The following is a 23,157-nucleotide window of genomic DNA, read 5'->3' as shown; positions in this document are numbered from 1 at the left end:
AAGTTGATATTTGTATCTAGGCAGGGAAACGCAGCTGAGAAAAGGCAACCTTCCGATCAAAGCAGATTGAATGAGACCCCCACTGTCCTCCTAGCTCTCCACGTTTTCACAGAGGATGAAAAGCGTTTTTCATTCACTTGAATGTCAAAGTGAGAATTTGGTAAACCTCCGTGTCAGACCGTCTTTCAAATTTAAGCGGTGACTTTCCCCAGCTTTGTTTTATTGAGCTGCTCGACCAATCAGTTGTGAGACAAAGGTGGAGAAGACCAATAGCACTTCATTCAATCCTCAAAAATAAGGCATGACCTTACATGCACAACCCGGGTAACGTGTTCCCACCAATGTTGAAAGTGAGATTATTTTTCCACCCTTAAATTTACGTGCAACATCCATCAATTTATCTTTGCAGATGAAGTGACAGAGCCTTCGCTGGCCGGTTTCTCAACAGTTCACTGTGAAGGGGATCTGTACGTTGCTTAAGCTGAACGCCTAGATGTTACTGACTACATGGCTTAGTTGATACAGGGTTAATGTAATTTGAAGACCCAACACTCGCCCGATTGATCGCCGCAAATGTTTGACACTATTTCAGCCGTGGCGTCATTTGTTTTTGTAAAAAAGAAACGTACACCGGTATATAACTTTTCTTTCAAGCACCAATGGAAGCTGCTTTAACCAAGTCAACTAGCCTTAACAAAGAAAACCTGAACTAATTTCTTCAATAAGTATCCATCTTAAGATGTAAATGCATAACTATAAAATAATAATAATTATTATTATTATTATAACGACAGAGACAAAAGCATACAGGGTAATTGAGATGACGCGATTTATATCTCCTATGTAATGAAGCACAAGGCAACACACATGAATGTGTGTTAATTAATAGCTCCTGCTTTAGTGATGCATAAATTCACTGAGGACGATGACAGTAATGTCAGTTAAATCTGCTAACAGTCGATTGCCATTGACATCTTTGTAATTCTAAAGAAATGAATGCCTTCAATGAATAAAGGATAAACTACCCATCTTAATATAATTGTGTCATTATGAAATGAAAGCCGTTCACTCTACCAGTTATAAGCAAGAACACAACGCAAAGAATCACTCAATATTAAGAGATGCCAGACAATTCTTTATTTCAATATCCAATGAAAATAATTCAACAACGCCTGTGAACGTTATGAATACATACACTGCAAAGTAACAACAAATTGTGTAAAAGAGAAAATTCTTGTCTACTTCTTGTCTGATGACGCACAAGTCATGCCTCCCCCTCGCTGGTCTCTCTCGCTCTCTCTCTCTCCTGCATGGCCGGCGATGCTCTCTCTCTCTCTCGTTCGTCTCCTTCTGCTCTCTAGCTGTTGTGGCCTTGCAGAGCCTCTGCCATGAACAGCTTGCCCAGGTTCTGGGAGGTGAACTCCTTCACGTTCTGGCAGTAGTTGTTAATTTGACCTGTTGAGGGAGGGAGGGAGGGGATGACGGACAGACACACACACACACACACACACACACACACACACACACACACACACGCATATTAGCAGTGAAAGGAGGATGCCTTATTTTGTCAAGACTAAAATCAAGACATGACAAACATTTATAACTTGTTGAGGGACAGACGGACCGGGGGAGGGACTTTGTGCACGTGCGCTTGTGTGCGAGTGTGCACGTACCTGCGATGAGGAGCGTGTCCATGCGGGGTGGGGGCTGGGGGGGCTTGAACAGCTTGGTGATGTCCTCCTCAGCCAGCACGGCCTCCCCTCTGGTCTGCCTCTGGGCGTTCTCCTGCTGCCTCCTCTGGACGTACTGGGGGGGCGGGGGGGTGTAGGAGGAGAACCGGTCACTAAACACACACCTCAATACGTCTCGCTACACATGTTCTTCAAGGGCATTATTCATCAAATGCTCAGTGGAAAACCAGGTCGATGCCAACAGGGGAATTCTTAGTGCATGGCAGCACTGAGGAGCTCGTAGGCCTAGAAAAATATGAACTGCATTTCAAAGTCATGTATAGGAACGTGTCGAGATATAGTCGAGGCATAGACGTATACGGAGCCACACGCAGATGTAAGGGAATAACATGGGAGGTGGTGATGAGAGAACGACAGGGGAGTAGATTGAGAGATGAAGGTAAGGAGGAGGAGGATGGAGTCGTTTCAGTAGAAGGAAGGAAGAGAACAAGAGGGAAAGAAAGACAGACCGCAAGAGAGGGATAACGAGAGAGAGATAGCGAGAGAGAGAGAGTCAGAGAGAAGGAAAGGGAACGAGAGAGAAAGAGAGAGAGTGAGAGAGCACGAGAGAGAGAGACAGAACGAGAGAGAGAGAGCCAGAGAGAGTTTTCTGGAACAAAAAAAAAAAGTGAAGCAGAGGGAGCGAGAGCACATGGAGTTGGCAGAAGGGGCACCATGGTAGACAAGGAGCTGGTAAACAATGGTCTTCCAGCGGGCGAGCGAGCACCAGAGCGAGAGAGAGGGAGGGAGAGATTGAGGAGTTGCATGTAATGACAGCATGGAGTGATTTGTGGAGAGGCTGACAGCCGGTAAATCAGCACGGCTCCAGTCCCCGGGGATCCTAAAAGCCTTGTTAATTTGGCCAAGATGGAGGGCAGGCTGACACGGTGGCGAGGGGGGGGGAGCAGGAGGAGTTGGTGAGGGGGAGGCTGAGAACACAACTGGAGGAGCAGCGCCGAGCTCCGACCTCGCGGCCCACAATGCACCACAACGGGGGATAGGGCGAACGGACACACAGGCAATGACACATGCACATTGACACACACAAAGACACACAAGCACACACACAAACACACAGGCAAAGACACACGCAGTCAAAGACCCAAAGGCAAACACACAGGCAAAGACAGACACACACAGGCAAAGACACAGACACAAACACACACAGGCAAAGACACAAACACACATAGGCAAAGACACAGACACACACAGGCAAAGAGACACACAGGCAAAGACACACACACCAAGAGCAATGGAGTTCCGGTCAGTCAAAGTGAACTGAAATTGCTGAGCGCCGAAGACGTGGGGCGGCACAACATCACTGAACGACAGCCAAATCACCCAACAGAAGCCCAGAATGAACCGGTACAAAGGCTTGCTGAGCTCATTCCCCCGGTTTTTCTCAGCATGCTTGGGCCAGACTATGAACTTTTCTAAGCCTCGCTGCAAATGAGTCATTAGACAACAGAGAGGCCTGGGCAGCAGCTCTTTACCTCTTCTGGGCCATTTCTGGATCTTTCTCTCTCTCCCCCAACCACCCCTGTGACACTGGTATGGAGTGACGCGTGCGTGTGTCAATGTGAGTGTATAGATATGTTTATGATGAAGAAGTTTCCATTCGCCCGGCAAACGTGAGGTCAATAGAAGATTGTACCAGGCAGGCCGAGAGCCAGCAGCCGATAATAAAGGGCTTGTTCCCTCGCGACTGGCTGTGTTTACAACACACACACACACACACACACACACACACACACACACACACACACACACACACACACACACGCTCTCGAACCCTGCGTGTGTGCGGTAACACAAAAGGAGAGAGCTGCCCGCCGCTGGAACAGGGAGATGCCCGAGGTGTGATGAGATGCGTGTGTGAGCGAGCGCTGCGATCGATGTTAATGCCTCCGCCGGTGTAACTCCAACCAGGAGAGATCGGCTGCTGCTGGCGGCTGCCGGGCAGCAAGGTTACGGTATATTGTTTAAGGACCGCCCGCCTCTCGCTGACGAGTTGGTGCTCACAGGTGGGTGGGTGGATCTACTTTACCCCTCGTAACCAGCTCTCCTGGCAGCTGTGGGGGTGTGTGTATTGGGGGCAGTGTGTGTGTGTGTTGGGGGCAGTGTGTGTGTGTTGGGGGCAGTGTGTGTGTGTTGGGGGCAGTGTGTGTGTGTGTGTGTGGGAGCGGTGAGTGTCTGTGTGCGTAAGGGGGTGAGTGTCTGTGTGTGTGCGTGTGTGTGTTGGGGCCTGTGTGTATGTGTGTTGGGGCCCGTGTTTGTGTGTGTGGGGGGCCTGTTTGTTTGTGCGCGTGTCTGTGTGCGTACGTGCGTGTGGGGTTGTGTGTGCGCATGCTGTGTGGTGTGTGTGCGTGTCATTACAGGTGCTTGCATCGCCACAGGATAAACAACGCTCTGGCCCTCGAGCGGGGCGGACCGTGCGACGCCAGCATAAGCAAAGCATAAGTAACACACCATACTGAAACACTATGAGGCCCCACGGCGGGCACCACTCTCACTGCAGCAGATGGCTCTGGCACGGCGCAGCAACAGGCGAACCACTGCTCCAACAGTGACTCCGCCGTCCCACTACCGCGCTGCTGCTTCTGCGTGGCGCTTAATAAATGACGGAATAAAACCCTTAAAATAATTTTTCCACCACTATCGGGCCAAGACGACCGTTCTGTGGAGACCCCCACCACCACCGCTCAGTGAAGGATGAACGTCACAGATTGGACCTACATTAATCGTGCTATCGACGCGAGTGAGTGACCGACGATGCAAACCCGCGCCGGTATTAAGCGACCGCCGTCGTCACTGATTATCAGTATGCACCACTGCTTCGAGGCAGGAAAGCGTCTCCCCCACTGTCCATGAAAAACAGACTAAATATCAAGACGAAAAGGAGACGGCCGTCGGACTTTCTCATCCCATCCCGGGATGAGAGGGATCCCCCACTCTGCGTTCCCTCTGGAGATTTGGTCCCTGCTAATTGCTAGCTTGCCCTCAGAGGGGCTAGGGTGGGGGGTCATAAGTACACGGATTGTTAAGCTCTTTGAGACCAACTGTGATAAAGGGCCATAAAAAATAAAGAAAAATTAAAAGATGTCTGACTTCAGTCCAATAACACTGACGTATGATATCAGTCCGTCTTGGATCTATACGGGGCTTCTACCCCCCCCAGGGGGCCTGGGCCTTGTTCTAGGACTGGGCCGGAGGCAGACACACTCAAAAGGTGGGAGAACTGGGTATCACGTTATCATTTTACTTCAAATGTTTCAACCAATCACGTTGCTGGGGGCGGGGCTCTGCAGACGAGCGTCACATGGCACGGATCTCTCCTCAAAACCACATGACTGGCTGAGCTCCCACCTCGGATCAAGAGGTGGATTGGTGACTAAAACGGGCAGAGGGGCCGCTGTAGAATAATATCTGTCAAACTGGTCTTCTGAAACTATTTTGCACTAACGAAATAAGTTTTTCCTCAGAAGAATATATCCATCGGAAAACAGGGTACCTCTGCCTCTTGCACTCTCTCCCATCCCCCAGTGCAGGTTACCCCCAGAAGTTCAGTGTAAGCAGAGTCCAACTCCTGGATTCGAGACCAGGACGGTGAAATCGGATTACATTAAGGGACAGTTCCTTCAACTGGCGGCTCTGCAGAGAGTGTCGCACGTCGTGCGGCTGCCATTGATGAATTTAGATTGTTCTGACCTTCGCTGACTTTATCAAACCAGAAGTCATCGTGTTTCTGGCAGCGTAAAGCCAGGAAAATTCAGGCTTAGTGGTCAGGCACTTACTGCATAATTCTCTGACTATTTGACCAGGCAAATCAAGGGCAAACATAATGTAATGGCAGTGAAAGGGCATTAAGCATCATAAATCACAAAGTAGTGGAACTGTGTCAGGGAAGGGAGGTGGGAGGACCGCAGAGTCAGCAGAAGAGAAGCATGAAGGACCAACTAGGATCCACCAGCTTTAGGGTAAGAAACTCAAAACCTATTTTTCAGCAGACTTGTCGATGTGCAGGACAATATGTGTCACAGTTTCAAGCATCGATTTCTCATTATGATCAAGTTTTAGACAAACCCTTGGTCGGTTCAATTGCTCTTCATGGCTACAGCCGATCTGACAGTTGCCTACAAATGTATTATTATTTTTGGGGATTTAAAAAAAAGTTATCCTTTTTATTGTGAAGCGAGTAAGACAGGAAGTTATGGGAGATGGAGGGGAACACATGCAGCAAAGGACCACGGCCAGGAATCGAACCCCGGTCGCTTAGGTCAGGAGTGGTGCGGGCCTTAATGGTACACGCTCTACCCGTCGAACCACCCGGGCCCCTGACAACATACGTTCTGCAATGGAAACAAACTGACTCACTAACCGTGTGTTCACTCCCATTCTCACCACTCGTACGTTTGAAAACACTGGCTACAACAGTGTGAACATGTGCATGCTTGAGTCACGGAAGACAGCGAGGACGCCGACTGCCAGGTGAATTGAGGGCGCTCATGGTGTATGCATGGCGTGCGTGTCTGTACCTGGTGCTTCTGCTGCTGCTGCTTGCTCAGGTTGCGGCTGTACGTGTTGTACTTGACGATGTCTTGGCTCATGTCATCCACTCGGTCCATCAGCAGCTGCAGGCTCTTCTCCAGGTGGTTGCTAAGGGGATAAGGGGGGTTAGGGGAGGGGGGGAAAGAATTTCATGTCAACATGTGTTAACGAGTCATTCCCGATCCTCCCCACTGAGCTCGGTCGCAAGCCCTAGTTGGGGCAAAAGCACTCGGCGCGGACGATAAAATATTGAAAGGAGGTCGTCTCTCGGTGACCTCCATCATTCCTTCTGTGGCCAGACATTTCAGACTGTAGGTTTTGTTTTTATTATTTATGTTTGCTTGTTTTTGTAAAACAATTGCCACACACTGGTACATCACAGCACAGAATCACAAGCTGGCATCATTATCTATGCACATTTAACGAGTTGAACGTACACCTTGCGTGTATTGTCACCACAACAGGACTCATTTGTGAATTGAACAGAGAAGGTTTGTCCTAGAATAATCATTCCCTCTACGCGGGACAGTATTCCGGGGAATCCTAACAATACAAATATCAACATTTTCATTCCGTATCAGAAAATATCCCATATTTAAGGTATTTTCTGGAGTAGAAATGAAATAAATGACGACATACAATGTGATAAATATGAATGAATTTTTTTTAGCTGTCCACAAATTCTGCTATAGGTTAATGTGTGAACCCGCGGCCCGGTGAAACGTTCTGTCCTCCCTTTGTTTGACTTCCACCAAATCACTCCTGCTTCAGTTAGCTTCTCTACGTTGACTAATGAAACCCTCCAACAATGAACACAAATATGCACTCCATCGCGTCTCCATGAATGCCCCCCTCCTTTGCATTCTCATACCTCCAGTCATCGGACCGTTATTTCGACGCGTACTTCGGTTGTTTCGATTTTTTGAGTTCCTTCTTAGCTCCTTCCTGTTTATTTTGTCCATAGCCGTGCCAAATTATTTTACCTTTGTCTAGCGATGACTATTACTTTAGCAGATTTATTTTTTATTTGTGGACTTCAAGACCATTTGAGACAGCCATGTTGAATAGACGTTGAGGAAAACAGCACTATTGCTAAATATTCTGTTTCTTTTTTAAAACTATAGGAGTAAATAAACTGCTCAAAAAAATAAAGGGAACACTTAAACAACACAATGTAACTCCAAGTGAACTTCTGTGAAATCAAACTGTCCACTTAGGAAGCAACACTGATTGACAATCAATTTCACATGCTGTTGTGCAACAGGAATAGACAACAGGTGGAAATGATAGGCAATTAGCAAGACACCCCCAATATAGGAGTGGTTCTGCAGGCGGTGACCACAGACCACTTCTCAGTTCCTATGCTTTCTGGCTGATGTTTTGGTCACTTTTGAATGCTGGCGGTGCTTTCACTCTAGTGGTAGCATGAGACGGAGTCTACAACCCACACAAGTGGCTCAGATAGTGCAACTCATCCAGGATGGCACATCAATACGAGCTGTGGCAAGAAGGTTTGCTGTGTCTGTCAGCGTAGTGTCCAGAGCATGGAGGCGCTACCAGGAGACAGGCCAGTACATCAGGAGACGTGGAGGAGGCCGTAGGAGGGCAACAACCCAGCAGCAGGACTGCTACCTCCACCTTTGTGCAAGGAGGAACAGGAGGAGCACTGCCAGAGCCCTGCAAAATGACCTCCAGCAGGCCACAAATGTGCATGCGTCTGCTCAAACGGTCAGAAACAGACTCCATGAGGGTGGTATGAGGGCCCGACGTCCACAGGTGGGGGTTGTGCTTACAGCCCAACACCGTGCAGGACGTTTGGAATTTGCCAGAGAACACCAAGATTGGCAAATTCGCCACTGGCGCCCTGTGCTCTTCAGATGAAAGCAGGTTCACACTGAGCACATGTGACAGACGCGACAGAGTCTGGAGACACCGTGGAGAACGTTCTGCTGCCTGCAACATCCTCCAGCATGACCGGTTTGGCGGTGGGTCAGTAATGGTGTGGGGTGGCATTTCTTTGGGGGGGCCGCACAGCCCTCCATGTGCTCGCCAGAGGTAGCGTGACTGCCATTAGGTACCGAGATGAGATCCTCAGACCCCTTGTGAGACCATATGCTGGTGCGGTTGGCCCTGGGTTCCTCCTAATGCAAGACAATGCTAGACCTCATGTGGCTGGAGTGTGTCTGCAGTTCCTTCAAGATGAAGGCATTGATGCTATGGACTGGCCCGCCCGTTCCCCAGACCTGAATCCAATTGAGCACATCTGGGACACCATGACTCGCTCCATCCACCAACGCCACGTCGCACCACAGACTGTCCAGGAGTTGGCGGATGCTTTAGTCCAGGTCTGGGAGGAGATCCCTCAGGAGACTATCCACCACCTCATCGGGAGCATGCCCAGGCGTTGTAGGGAGGTCATACGGGCACGTGGAGGCCACACACACTACTGAGCCTCATTTTGACTTGTTTTAAGGACATTACATCAAAGTTGGATCAGCCTGTAGTGTTTTTCCACTTTAATTTTGAGTGTGACTCCAAATCCAGACCTCCATGGGTTAATGAATTTGATTTCCATTGATATTTTTTGAGTGATTTTGTTGTCAGCACATTCAACTATGTAAAGAACAAAGTATTGAATAAAAAAATGTCATTCATTCAGATCTAGGATGTGTTGAGCAGTGGGAAGGGAGACGTCCCATTGAAACAATTGCGCGGTGATTATTATTTATTTTTTTACGGTTTTCGTTTACCTATTTTGCCTAAACGACTATGATTTATTAACCGGTTACACGTGTACCCGTGCACACCCCTAGTAAGAACGTGACGGTACAACATACCGCACTCCATGGAACAGGACCCATGTAGATATAAAGGGCTCACTCCAAGGTAACGAAAAACACAACTCTAATTGTCATGGGATTATACACACTATATTCAATACAAATTATTTTCAGCTGGATGTCAGCAAGTTCTTTACGTTGCATCCGTTCTCACTTTTTTTTTATGTTGACCCTCCATATGCTCTCTACAATATTATGAAATTAAATTTCCAACATCGTCATTCATCCAGTAAAGCCGCACACAGAATACTGTGCAGAGTTATTTTCAGGGTCATCATTTTGCAACATTAATACGTCATGCAGTACTATCCATTATGGACGTGAATATCGCGCTTTGTACATTCAACCCCAACCTCAAGCTCTTCTGAACCCATTCAGAAGAGCTCATACATTCAGTCATATACCGCATGTATAATAAAGTAGCTCCAAAGTGCATCAGACTGAAATGCAAAGAGCAGCGATCGCCGCGACCTTTAACACAGTCGAATCACCCGACAGTGTCTGCAGCCTTTCCTCAAGGGGTTTCGGCAAACGACAGAATCTCGGACCGAGTGCTGCGAACCAGCCATAGACGATGCACAACAAGGTGTTGTGCAGGAGTGAACAAACAACCATTGATCTCATCCACGGGTCACACCATGTATTCTGGCCCCAGGTGCGAGGCAATTAGGAATCAAAGGGATAAATCCGTCCAGTGGCACGCGGGCATTCTGGTGCCGGGAGCATAGTTTCACCCATGCAAATGAAAACATTGCATACGAAAATTATAACTAAACTAAATCCGTCGGAACATCTGTCGCCAACGCGCTTTGCCAAGTAGGCATTTTGGCGTGGGATTGCAAAAATAAGGTGAATTATTTGAGCATGAAAAATGCATTTGCAGAACCATTTTCCATGATGGAGGGCACAGTGTAGATTTCAAATAGGCTTAATTCAGCAAGCACGGAAATCGCAGGGACGCAATTTCAAATGGACTGCAGGTTTACAGGTGAAGTCATGCTGCGATTATCCAAAACACAACGTTTTCCCCCCAAGGTACTTTTCCGACATTCTCAGAATGCAAAAAATCGCTGCCCCTTGCCAGGGATGTGAATATAGCACCACGCCACTTAGTGATTTCCACACTGCTTTGATGAATTGCGGCGCACCGATTTTAGCATCTCCTATTGTTTTCCCACAGAGGGCCTTACGGATAGATAGATGAGAGCCAGGTGATGCATGGGCACTGACATCTTAACAAAAAAACAGCAGACAAGGCGCCGGACTGTTGAATGCAATCCATCACACGAACCACTTGTGAGGAGGGCGCAATGCCTTTATTACATTTGTGTTGCAAAGGTAAATGTAGACCCCCCGGTCCTAAAGTGGGACGAAAAGGATGTTCTTATGTGAGGCACATTAGTGCTGGCAAATGAATTACCATGCCTTGAACAACGCTGTATAAAAGCCTTAAGAGCTCCGGAGTACGCTCTCTCCACACATCATGGGCTTCGGCAACGACTAAGGGTCATAGGTGGATCCACGGCGGTCGCCTGAGTGGTTCACACCTCAAGCAGGAGCCGGAACGACTCGGTAACACGGGCTCTTCCACGAACACAGCATCCATGAGCAGGAGTGGGGGGGAGATGGACCGTAACGGGCGGTGCCCGCTCAGGGACACAACTACAACCATCAAGAGCAGATGGACATCGACAGGGAGCAGCAGAATGGGAGCAAGAGTTGGAACGAACAGACAAACAACTATATAATGTATAGGACCCAAAGCCCCCACAAACAGAGCGAGCGCTCGGCAGAGATTCGCATCGTGTACCGTCACCGTTGGTTGACTGCTGCTCAGCAAGCCGTTTGCCTCGGTCATAACCGGAGGTTCAAACTGGTTTGTTTTTGTACATGAAAGAGATGGATGGGTGGATGTTGAATAATGCAACCTCTGGCCTCCGCTGAAGCAAAAGCTGTGCAGCGCAGCGCAATGATATTTAAAAGCGGTAACTGAGCTTCTGGAAATCAATACAGAATCAGAAATCAACTGCCCGTCATCGTGGATTTAAATCAAAGTGCAAAAGGTGGCGTGGTTAGTGCCTCCCACTTCTCTGATGGTTTCCTGCCAGACAACAACAGTAGAAAGCCTCAAACAGGTATTGATCTGCATCGCAGACTACCGCTGATATGCTTTTAAGTCGTTTTGGTGCAGATGGTCCCGAGTGCGTTTCACTGCTACCAGAGGAGATGGTTAAGAGCACCTTCGATTTTTCTGAAACAGGCGTTTATATAGAATACAGGCCAGAGACCGACAGATTGTTTCGGTGCTCTTGTTTTCTTCTGTTATGTGGTACATTTCCATGAACCTGCAGTTCAAGGTATAACCATAAACAACTGCAAACAAGACACCGTTCGGTTTCTCAGATGTAAGAGAAATCGGCAGATTGTAGGTTTGAATTGTATCATTGAATGTCGTTTGTCAGGGCACGGCACTCGTGTCTATGAACATCCTTGATTTCTTATTGTACCGACAGCGATATATTTTTGTTTCTTTCTTCTGAAAAATGTTCTTATTTTCAGTCACTTTGGATAAAAGGGTCTGCTAAATGCCCTTAACGTAAATGCATTGATTTTCAGAGCCACTGCCTGCAACATGTCTTCACTGAATACGTCCTTCCCGTCGTCTCTTCAAACTATCGACCCTCTGCCTAGTAAAATCGAGCCTGGTCTCCATTTTACTCACAGGAACTGGAAGAGTGACAATCTTTATTTATTAACACGCATGCTGACACACCACTGTAACAAACCTCTAGTCAATTCTTCGGGTCCTTGTTTACACGGTAGGCCGCCTTACAAATGGTGGTGATCCATTGTTGTTAAGGGCTCGGTCATCAAACATCTACTCAACCCAATTCTCTCTCTCTGCTGCTTGCACCACTGGAGAAATCCTCTCAAAAATCACTAATACCTCGGGACAATTGCAGACGGTTTTCTCTTTCGCTGTATCGCACAATAAACAAAAAGCTCTGGTCAGGGATACAAACGACCTGATGGCAGCAGATTAGGGCTCCACTTTCCTGCCAAAGCTTTTGGGAGCGGAGGTCCACCGTTTAAGATTATTCTATCAAAGTGCTTGCAAATTGACATTAGTCTTCTAAAAAACAGAAGCGACCCCGCAAGGTGCATGTAATTCCTGTTTGGCTAAAGGTATTGCATGCCCCCTCCAGGTTACAAACTGAGAAATATGAAGGAATATCCAGCTTACACACCTGATAGCCCAGTGGCTCTCATGTGGCTCATGTGGCTGTGCCAACTCATGTCGCAGCGTCAAAGTTTTAAGGGGGCACCAACTACATGTACTAAGCTACCATGTCCCACATGTCTAGGGACAGAAATTAATTGATAGATAATCCATGTTATGAGTTTGTATATTGAACGTATTGTTGTCACAATGCAGTCACATTTTTCACAATACATTTAAATTTAATTAGTGTTTAATAGTGTTTGGTTATAGTTTAAGCAATTTCGTTTTCTCAATCAAGTTTAGTGAATGCTAGGACCTACGAATATCTAGCTATAACAGGCAGTCCATGCACTGTGCTACAGATAGGAGCAGAGCCATGACCAACATCCAACACAACTTGTAACGATAAAGCAGAAAGGTCAGGGCCTGCGATTGATCTGCTGTATACCTGCCTCACTTGGAGGTGCACTGATAACAAGGCTTTGACGCAAAGGTGCGAACACCAATCGTTTAAAGCACACTTCCACACTTGGTACTAGACTGTAAACAAGCACTTCAGTGGACCACTAACCACTTTCACTGGATCCAAGCGGGTCCCAAGATATAAGGTACATACATACATGCATGCATGCATCTAGAAAAACGTTACAATATGAAGGCTGCCGACAGGGTTGCAAACGTTGTGCTGTCGTTTTGGAAATTCAAACACTTTCTTACAATTGTGATTTACCAAAAAACACCAAAGAGTAGTGATATGTGGTAGTTTATCTCTATAACCTAAAGAAAATGCAGTTAACCCATTTAAGCCGGGAAAGCATTGCCGCTGTTCTACCTTTAAAGCCGGGGGCGCTGTTGCGTCATTCTACCTTTAAGGACGGGAAAGCGTTTGCGTCGTTTTTCTGTAAAAGGGGGGTTTTTGCCCAAAGTGTCGGCCTCTGGGTCAATGAAATGCATCAGAATAGACACATATAGGTGTCAACTTGTTCCTCGTGAGTTTAGTTCAGAAATTTCTTCAAGCAAGTATGGCGGAATTTGAGACTGAAGACTTTTCTGACGGTAGCGATTTCGAGTTTCTCGGCTTCGAAGATGTTGATGAGGCCGAGTCCTTTGATGACGAATACGAACCGATTGACCGGGAATTATGGTTAAGGCACATGTTCGTGAATGACGACGAGGAAGAAGAAGTATGGAATGGGGCTATGGGAATGGGGCTGCTTGTGTTGCCGGTGCGAAGAGATTACTGGCGACAGAGTAAGAATCTCTTTCGGACGCAATTCGCCAGAAATATGTCCCGGGACAGATTTGCGGCCATCTGGAGGCAAGGACAATAGTAATACTTATTGATTGGGATGATGCTGTAATAAGTAATTACTACAGTTTATATGTAAGAGATGTATTACTGTCCCGGAGATGCGTAAAGCACCCGGGTGCGTAAAACCAGATAAGCTTCTCTGGAATGTCACTTATACTTATCAATAGTAATACTTATTGATTGTGATGATGCTGTAATAAGAAATGACGACAGTTTATATGTAAGAGATGTATTACTGTCCCGGAGATGCGTAAAGCACCCGTAAAACCAGATAAGCTTCTCTGGAATGTCACCACCAGTGGCGTAACAAGGCAACGACGGGCCCGTATGCAGGATGTTCAAGGCTCTTCCAAAGAATAGAGCTTCTTTGGATTTCACACCTAACTGCGATCTCCAGAACAATAAGGCCAAGGCTACTATACATTCCCAAATTATAGCCTGTATCTTTTAATTACGCTACTTCTTAGGATGGAATGCAATTGTATTTGTATTATGCATAATACTTTTATTCAGTAGTCATCACATACAAGTGCATGTAATTTAAAACGCAGACTGTTTACAGTTTTAGTCCCAGTCTGTTCCCCTTCCCATGTTTGTTATTATATACTTTATTACTTTCTTATATACTTATTTCACTTTATTATACTTTATTTTTTTTACAGTTTTGTGCTGTTCCTGCACTTTTACATATTTTTTTACTTTTTTATTTCCTTTTCTACCTGTATGTAAATATTGTAAATATTTGTAAATAAAAACTCAAATTTCCCATGAAAGCCACAGGTGTCAGCTCTCAAATACTTTTTGAATTGTGTTCCTATCTGTTACAGGGGCTGAGAAATCAGTAATTTAGTAGGCGTTGACACAATTGCTGAATTTCTAGAAAAACTTCAGGTTTTGGGGGCTTTTCTGAAATCGCCTATAGGTTTTACAGGCATTTTTTCCAGGCGCTTTAGGCCTAAATGGGTTAAGCGTTTAACGCACAACCCAACACACACACGGAAAAGGCTTGAATAAATGAATTTCCATTCATGCAATCCATCACCCTGATCAACATCATCATCTATCGTCAGAACAAGCCGGCGTTGTGGAGTGGAACTGCATTTCCTCCGCCTGAGAGATGAGTGACGTTGACAAACGACGCCCAAGATTGGAAAATGAGACAAAGGGAAAAACATTAAATAAAACCCATTTGCTGCCTTCTCCCAGAGACGAGGAGGAGGAGAGGAAGACGGGGGCGTCCAATACGAGACCGGGGCGGCAGCTATGCAATCTGACAACTTTTGGGGGAAACAATTTCATCTTGCGCAGACATCTGGCAGTCAAGCAGGGAAATCTACAGGGAGCGCACGGGCCTCCATTTGGGCTGCATCCCAAAAAACATCAAGAACAAGGCGGCGAGTGCTTCATCTGGACGACGGAGGGTCACGTAGCGCAGGGGCACAGCGGACGCTGGCTGGGTTTGAGAGCTCGGTGGGTTTGTGACAATTCACCGGGTCCTTCCTTCGTTTGGCAGGTGCCGGGCAAGATCTCGTTGGACAAAAGCGTCTGGAAGAAGAACGGCAGGCCTGCTGGGTTGGCTGACTTGGCGTCGGAGAGAGAATACACTCAACACGTGGCTCTACAGCTCCGCGCGATAGAGTGTCGCTCACAGCGGTCGTCTTTCGCACATTAGCAACGTGCGTTTTGGCACCTCGGGTGGCGGCGGCTAATTTCTTCACACCTGTTCCCGTGGAAACTTTGCAACTGGCGTCTTCACAGCTGTTGCCCCTATCTTGCGGTTTATGGATTTCAATTATTGCTGATGTGTTCCCCCAGGGACTCGCGATAAGAGGCTAAAGGGGGAGGGGGGGAACCACGATGCTGTTGTCGATGTTATTTCGATAACATGTACATCCATCTTCCCCTTCTGTTCGATTATCCGTTTGCATATTTGTGATTGACAGTCAGTGTGACAATTTAAAGTATTGTTTGAACACCCAATGCCTGCATCTTCAACTTCTGGAATATTTTATACAATGATGGAGTGCAATGTTTTGTATTTTGCAAGTGTTATTTTGGTAGGCATGATCTTTTGACAGTGTTTTCTCCGCCTGGATATTGCATTGATTCTCCCGGCTAGATTCACCAGTGGTAATGAGCATTTTTGGTGGTTGTTATTCCTGCGTTTAAGAGCGAAAGATACAAGGTTTCAGGCAACGTGTTTTAAATAAACCTCCTAGGATGCCAGATTGGTGTCGTTTACTGTACTGGCATCACAATACTGAGTTATACGAACCCTGGTGAGGTAAACTGTACCCGTGTGGACACTCAAGCCGCTTTCAGAAGACAAATAAAACCATTTGCAATACATTGTTGCAAACGTGGTCTTAATGTGTTTGAGGCGATTTTCCACCTTCTCTAAAAGTAACTGTTGTATAACTGTTGGGATTTATGCGCCAATTTTCCAATAAGAGAATAGAAAAGCTGACCCCGTTATTCAGCAATGCCTACCAAAGCCTATTGTAGAAATGCACTATTTGAGCAATTTATCGTAAAATAAAAAACATTATTAATTGTTTAATTATATGAAAGAATGACCTAAACCATGATTCCCCAATTATTATTTATAGACTTTGATAAAAACTTTTTTCGTTTAGATAGAGGTGAAAGTATAATCATATTACGATACACATGCATACACAGGCAAGAGCTCACACTATGTAGTGGGAGGCTTCTGACATCACGATGGTGTTGGGTCTGACCTGCTGGAGAGGTTGAGCAGCTCGTGTTTGTCCGCCACCGTCGACTTGTCCTCCAGCTCCCACATCAGCACGCTGATGAGGTGGGAGTTCTTGATCACGATGGGCACCTCCTCGAACATGTGCTCGAATCCGATGTTGGCCTTCTTCAGGCTGGGGGAAGGAAGAGGAAGGAGGAGGAGAAGGAGAGACGGATTAGATGAGGGAGGAGTGATGGCGCCACAGGAGAGAGACGGTATACCACGTTGGGTTTAAGTCTCTGGGGATTGAGATGGATATGATTAAGGGATGCAGACAATTCAACGTTTCCATTTGGATCCACTGGAGGTTGGTCAGAGCGACAGCTGAGACTGGTCTTTGTCATACCCCAGGCGTCAGATTAAAATCACTATGATGAGTTCTGGAGAAATGATAGTGTTTCCCAGAAACCCAATCCACTTCTCCCGGAGCTGCTGCGGTCTCTGGTTGCAAATATATTTCTATACTCCCCTTCACTTTTGTTTTGAAGAGGAGGTTTTGAGATGCAGTCGCAGCAGGAGCTGGCCTAAGGGGTTTTAGCTGAGGGGGTCCGTTCTTCATGATACTTTTAAAGTTCTACCAATTTTTTTTTTCCCAATAGGACATGGTGAGTTTTGGTCAGATGGAGAAATATAAAGGATTTATCTATGTCTTGTCTCAGGGGTGGCGCAAGTCAACAATATTCAAGCAGAGTAAGAATTATTGAGATTACAATGAATTGAAATGAGGTTTCTATTTGTTCAACATTTATTAAATGTGGATTTGTAGGTAAACAGGGATAAATCCTTTTCAAAGAGCCAGTTATTTAGACGCGTGTTGTAAAGCGCTGACGAAGAAAGCTCCGGAGAGATGTGACACAGGGCTTTGGCACTGGCCTCTTAACCAACTAATAGCGGAATTTAAAGTTTGTTCAACGTCGCGCATGAATTCAATACCATTGATGGACTGGCTCGTTTGTGTGTATTTTCTGCCATTTTGTTTTGCCATCTGTGCACACTGAGTACACACGCTTCCAGCCAGCGCTTGTTTAAGCCCTTTGCTGCCGTTATCGCTCTGTACGAGATCGATAGATTCATTGCATTAATGTACATTGTCTGAAAGGAAGAAGTTTATATGATGGGTTTAAGGAGGCGCTTTGCAGAAACAGATAGATTGGTACCACTTCTAGTGTCGTCATGGCGCACGCCGATCCGTACTCGCAAACCGACAGTCCATTAAGCTGATGGCCGCATTTACAGGAACGGAAACGGGGGTGGCGGGATTGTAGTCACAGTGAGCAGGGGGCGGGGGGGGAGGGGGAGTCTTCAGCCCATGACCAGCAGCAGTGAGTCAGTGTCTAACGTCAAGTACTGTACGGAGAAATCCATACAATAAAAAGAAAACCACAATGCCGGTCATGCATGCCGACAAAACTCCCGCCCACGACACGCTGCGGATATAGCGGCTCTTGAGCGTCACACAAAGGGTTTAGCCGGGGTAAACAAGGAGGCCTGCCCAGAACGGGGGGCGGAGCGCATCACTCATACGCATAATAGGCGGCGGCGGCGGCACACTTAGCGTGGCGCTCTGTTCCGGGTCGCGTCCCCCGCGGGGGCAGCGCCACGGTCGACTCCACAGGCCCGGCCTAATTTGATGCCTCAGATCGTGTACCGCGACGGACGTCGTTGGCTGCCAATGGCAGGAGTGCGGCGGCGGCGGTGGGCGAGAGCGCGCTTCAAAGGAATGCGTCCATTCAACGCTCATTATTTCGCGCTTTTTATTATGAAAGAGGAAGGGAGGGAGGGAGGAAAAAGGAAAGCGGAGGTGCATTCACGAGAAGCCGCATGAAAGCCGCCCTCCGGCCCCTTTCATTGTTACCTGGAGTACTTCACCAATCTCACCCGCCTGGGCTTTTACAGATCTCAGTTTATTAAATCCCTGACCGCCACAAACAGATCAACATCAATATTCAGATTTGCTCGTCTGGCGGTCAAAGAAGGGGGGACGAAGGGTGGTTAAGGATTGGCTGGCTGGCGTTCTGCGGCCAGCAGTGGTGGCCGCCCGTTCTCCATCATGTGATTTTCACGCGGACGGCCGCAGACTCCAGCGGTACATGTCATGGGGACTGATGGAAAGCAACTGAAACGAGTAGCATCCTGCCTCCTGGCCAAAACATACCGGCCGGCCAAAATATATGTGTGTGTCTGTGTGTGAGCAGAGAGAGAGGGGGGGGGGGGGGGAGGAAATTGAAAAGGATAGAATGGAAACTTGTAAGCGGTTCCTTCACCTGCAAATTACACGTCTGGAGTTCTCAATTTATGGCAATTTGATACAGTAGGGGCCAGAGGCTCGCAACAGTAGGAGTGAAGGAGTTAGTGAAGGAAGGAAGGACTAAGTGAAGGAAGGAGTGTGAGTGAAGAAAGGAGTGAGTAAAGAAAAGAGTGATTGTGCGAGTGAGTGTGCAAGCGTGTGTTAATGGCCCAGTTGTTTGTGCTAATTTGTGCTCTTGGATTACTCGGAGCAACCTACAACCCCCCCCCCCTTCCTCCCTCATTACGTTCATTTTCAGCTGTAATTTAAAAGCAATTACAATAAACCTGGGGTCATGTAGAACGTAAACATGGTACATTTGTGCGAGAGGCAAGGACATGCTGATAAATCATCCTCTGCGTCTATCTGCAACTGCCACCCCTGCAGATACAAAATACATTTGCATCCTTTTGAATAAGCAGGAGCCATTTGAACGTGCACAGGCTGTGGGGTTGTGTGTTCATGAATATCCTGTGTGCGTGAGTGTGTGTGTGTGTGTCTCTTACGCTTCGGGTGTGAAGTCTTTCTCCTTGCAGATTTCCATGAGTTCTGGAGTCAACCTGTAGGCCTTGAGGGAGAGTGAGCCCTGCGCCGTTTTAATAGGGTCTAGGAAACGGAGAGAGAGAGGGAGGAAGAGGCATTTAAATCAAAGGTTAAGGAATGTCACTAGACACACACACAGACACACAAACTCAGCTTAGCTACCAACATGCATTCGATATGATTCGATGATGACGGTAGCTGGGGATGTGTGAGACTACATTTACATTCAAACCGTAACCTTGCTCCAGGATACACGAGTCACACACACACTCACTAGATCATGTGCACTAGGTCTATGTTTCTGTGGAAACCTCTGAGCTTATCCAGCAATGTGGCCTTATCTAGTGATGGAGACATGCGTTTGGTATGTTGGTGGCCAGCCAGGCTTTTATTTTCTTGTCGTTGTGAATAACGGTAGACCGGTGTGATGCATCTGGATATAATATAGGAGATGGCTTGTGGTTTCACGCTGAGCTGCTTTATTGTATACAATACTTTATAGTGTATTGTTTAAGAACTATGAACCAGTCCCTTGCATAAATCATGCATTTCAAATCAACCATCTCTTTAAGATGGATTTAAAGGATAGGGTACCCAAAATCATTTTTATTCTATGTTAAGAACCATGTATTGCATGTATTGTTTTTGCACTAAAGGCACTATATAAATAGTTTTGCGTCCACCTCACGATGTACGCCAACGCCACAGTGGAGTGTGGTGGACGTTAACACTTGTGCACCGCTGTGTTTGCTACGTACAACTTCACTCGCCATAATTGATAACGCTAATACACAACGACGGCACCGCCTTAAAACAATCAAGTATCCCAAAGTCACCGTCGGTCTTACAAATGGGACAACATGTTCCGCCTAAGAACCGTCGGCACAAATCAATGTTTGACTCAGAGCCGAAACAGGGTTCACTTGCACTTTAAGTTCCGAAACCCAAAAAGAAGTAGCATCGATTATTTTTCTGTTCTTACAGCGTTGGTTTAACAGCATTCGGTTCCAATTCATCATGTTTTGGACTCTGATTGTATGTCTGGTCTCAGAGCTCGCAGACCGCAATCAGAACAATGAAGAAACCGAGGGCCTACATCCAGACTGGATGGATGAACTTCTTGGAATGAATTATGATTCCTCCTTGGAACCCGGGAGAAAAAGGATAGGAGACGGTCAATAACAACGACAGCTATCATAATGGAACAACTGCCACCAGTCCAATTCTCACTCGTGCGCCAACTGAAATTAATTACCAAAGCTCCATCAAAAAGTTCTCTATTATGTAGATAGATAAAAAAAAATTGTTCACTGCAATTGGATGTATGGTCCGTCTCTGTCCCCGTGTCTGAGCGATGGAGGTGAACATATCTACAATTACAATGGATCAAAAAAAGAATTCAGGTACACTAAAAATACCAGCCTAATGCCGCTTTTCCACCGCACATGTAGCTCGACTCGACACGACTCGACACGACACGACTCGACACGGTAGCAGCACGGGTGCTTTTCCACCGCAAATAGTACCTCCTGGACGTGGGCGGGGTCGGCTGCGCGAAAGGGCCGTGACGTATTTGTGTACGCGACGCAAACAACACATACGCAACCCACACATGGACAGAACCCACATAACAACAATGGAGGACATCGATCGCATTACTATTATTAGCTGGCATGTTGAAGAAGTTGGAGAAGTGGAACATGTTGGCTGCGGCGCTGCTATGGATGTTACCAGCATGGTTGCCATGTCGCTCTCGTGACTTCGTCACACTCTCTGGCCAATCAGTCGCCGGCCGTCTGCCGACGTCACCTTTTAGCATCGGCTCAGCTCGCTTGGAACCTAGAGCGAGTAGGTACTAGAAAAAGCAGCCACTTCAGGTACCAGATACCATGGTACCGCGGTGGAAACGCAAAAAATGCGAGCTGAGTCGAGTCGTGTCGAGTCGTGTCGAGCTGGTACCATGCAGTGGAAAAGCGGCATAATACTCTAGCCCATCTAAAATTAACTGAAATAAATTCAGTTGTTTTAATTAACACGGCCGGCTCCAGAACACTGACGTTCTCATTAGGCACAGGTCTCAGAACAGTCCGAGTGCAGCCCCACTAGCATTGAATCACTGCCCTCCATCCCTCCGATACGTTGGCCCGCCCACGCATTAGATGCGCACTGGCACCGCTCCGCCAATCAAAACTTCCCGCCGCAGAGTCCCAATTGTCTTCCTGGGAGTGTTGACGACAAAGGTATCAAACCTCCTTAGCCAGGACGATGGCAGGACACAAAGGGAAAATTTAGTAAAGGACTTTTTCCTTGATGGAACACCTGCAGATAAAATGGATGTGCCTGGGTGACATGATAAGCCTCATCAAGCCTTCAAAGAAACAGTGAGCAAGGCGGTATATCAACCATTAGGGGTAGTTTGAAACCCTGTGCATGGATCACTGTAAATCTTACGAGATCGAGGGAAAATCCTCCTTTCCCATTAATACGCCAATAATTGCTTAGGTTTATTAGACGGAAGCTAGTTTAGAAAGGCTGCCACTGAGGACTGCTTTTCAAGTAAGGCTAAACTAATTACACCAAGCCTGGCTGGCTCAGAGGGTGCGTGGCGAGTCGATGGAACTTAAATTGTTTGCACAGTGGGGGGGGGGATTGTTAGCATAAAGCCTACACCAGGGCTCGGCATCCCTAGGCACGCGTACCACCACTGGCACGGGGCAGCATAAACATTGCCACACTTGAAAAAGAAATGAAAAAAATCAACTTGGACTCTCCCCATGGATAACCGGCCAGAACCCCATCACCATTTTAATATGATGTGCATGTATTTACCTGTATGTCAATTGTGGCACCCATTGCACTCCTGACCATCCCTGCAAGAAGGGATCCCCTACACTGCGTTTCTTCTCAAGATTTCTTCCTTGCTGATTCAAGGGATTTTTTTTCTTGCCCGTGTGGGGGCATGGGTAAAGGGGGGTGTCACAAATATTTGGCCTGTTAAGCCCTTTGAGACTGTAATGGTGATTAAGGGCTATACAAATAAAATTGAACTTATTTTTTAATTGTATTATTATAAAAAAAAAAATCACAGCAAAATGCAGCAGCATAATCATTACTACCAATTTTTTTTTGCCCTTTATTCTGTTTTGGGCATTTCCTCCCAGTGCAAATATGTTTAAATTAGTTCCAGAAACCAGTGTTCTGAAATGGGATCAATTAATAGTTTTAAACCTATGTTGTGAGTAATAGAGAAGAAAATATTTAAAATATTGCTGCAAGTGGCCTTTATGCATCGCCTTCACATGGTTTTGCAAAGCTGTACATGTCTTAAAGATATTGATGTGGATTGTTCCAACAATCTCAGTGCAAATATGTTTTTGAATGAGTTTCTGAAAATGGTGTTTTAAGATGGGACATATGTCATTATAATTTCTAAGCCCATGTTGCAAGTATAACAACCAAATTCCAGGTTTTCTGGAATTGCTTTGGTCGCTGTGTCATAATTCAACTTCATATTTAATATATTGTTGCTTAAGACGCACTCATTAGCGAGAAAATGTCAAACTGGAAAAGTTTGCTGACCCCTGGCCTACATGGTAGGCTACTGGAAAAATTGGCTCTCGGAGAATGAGAATGCTTCCAGGAGATGTGTTTTACCAAGTATTGGCACTAGCTCCACAAGGACATCTCATTACAACGAGAGGAATCATCCCTTGTGGTTGACATTTTGGAAATTCCCTCTGGTGTTCGACAAAGTTTGTGTGCATCGAGTGTGTAGCATGGTTTGGGTCAATCTCGTCACTCCTTTGGGTGCTGTTGAGACGCTCTTATGACTATTGAAAGTGTTGTTGACATTAGCTAAATGATTACGCAACAGGATTCGCTTTTTTATCATCCGCCGTTGATTGGTCACGTG

At 46.5% G+C, this 23,157-nt stretch overlaps 1 protein-coding gene across 1 annotated transcript in view; it reads right to left on the bottom strand.

Moving 5' to 3' along the window:
* Positions 1-1,114: 1,114 nt before the first annotated feature.
* The window catches only part of LOC132459366 (eukaryotic translation initiation factor 3 subunit H), a 61,116-nt gene continuing 39,073 nt past the window's right edge, over positions 1,115-23,157 (bottom strand). The window contains exons 4-8 of the mRNA XM_060053850.1: positions 19,208-19,307; positions 16,398-16,547; positions 6,269-6,389; positions 1,677-1,809; positions 1,115-1,455 (exon numbers count right to left, since the gene is read on the bottom strand). Coding sequence (XP_059909833.1) covers positions 1,358-1,455; positions 1,677-1,809; positions 6,269-6,389; positions 16,398-16,547; positions 19,208-19,307 — 602 coding nt within the window. The 3' untranslated portion in view covers positions 1,115-1,357. The remainder of the gene's footprint in view (positions 1,456-1,676; positions 1,810-6,268; positions 6,390-16,397; positions 16,548-19,207; positions 19,308-23,157) is intronic.

Source organism: Gadus macrocephalus, chromosome 6, assembly GCF_031168955.1.
Source record: "Gadus macrocephalus chromosome 6, ASM3116895v1".
NCBI classification, from domain to species: Eukaryota; Metazoa; Chordata; class Actinopteri; order Gadiformes; family Gadidae; genus Gadus; species Gadus macrocephalus.
Note: the sequence above shows the minus strand (reverse complement) of the source record. Positions and strands in the feature narration are given on the sequence as shown.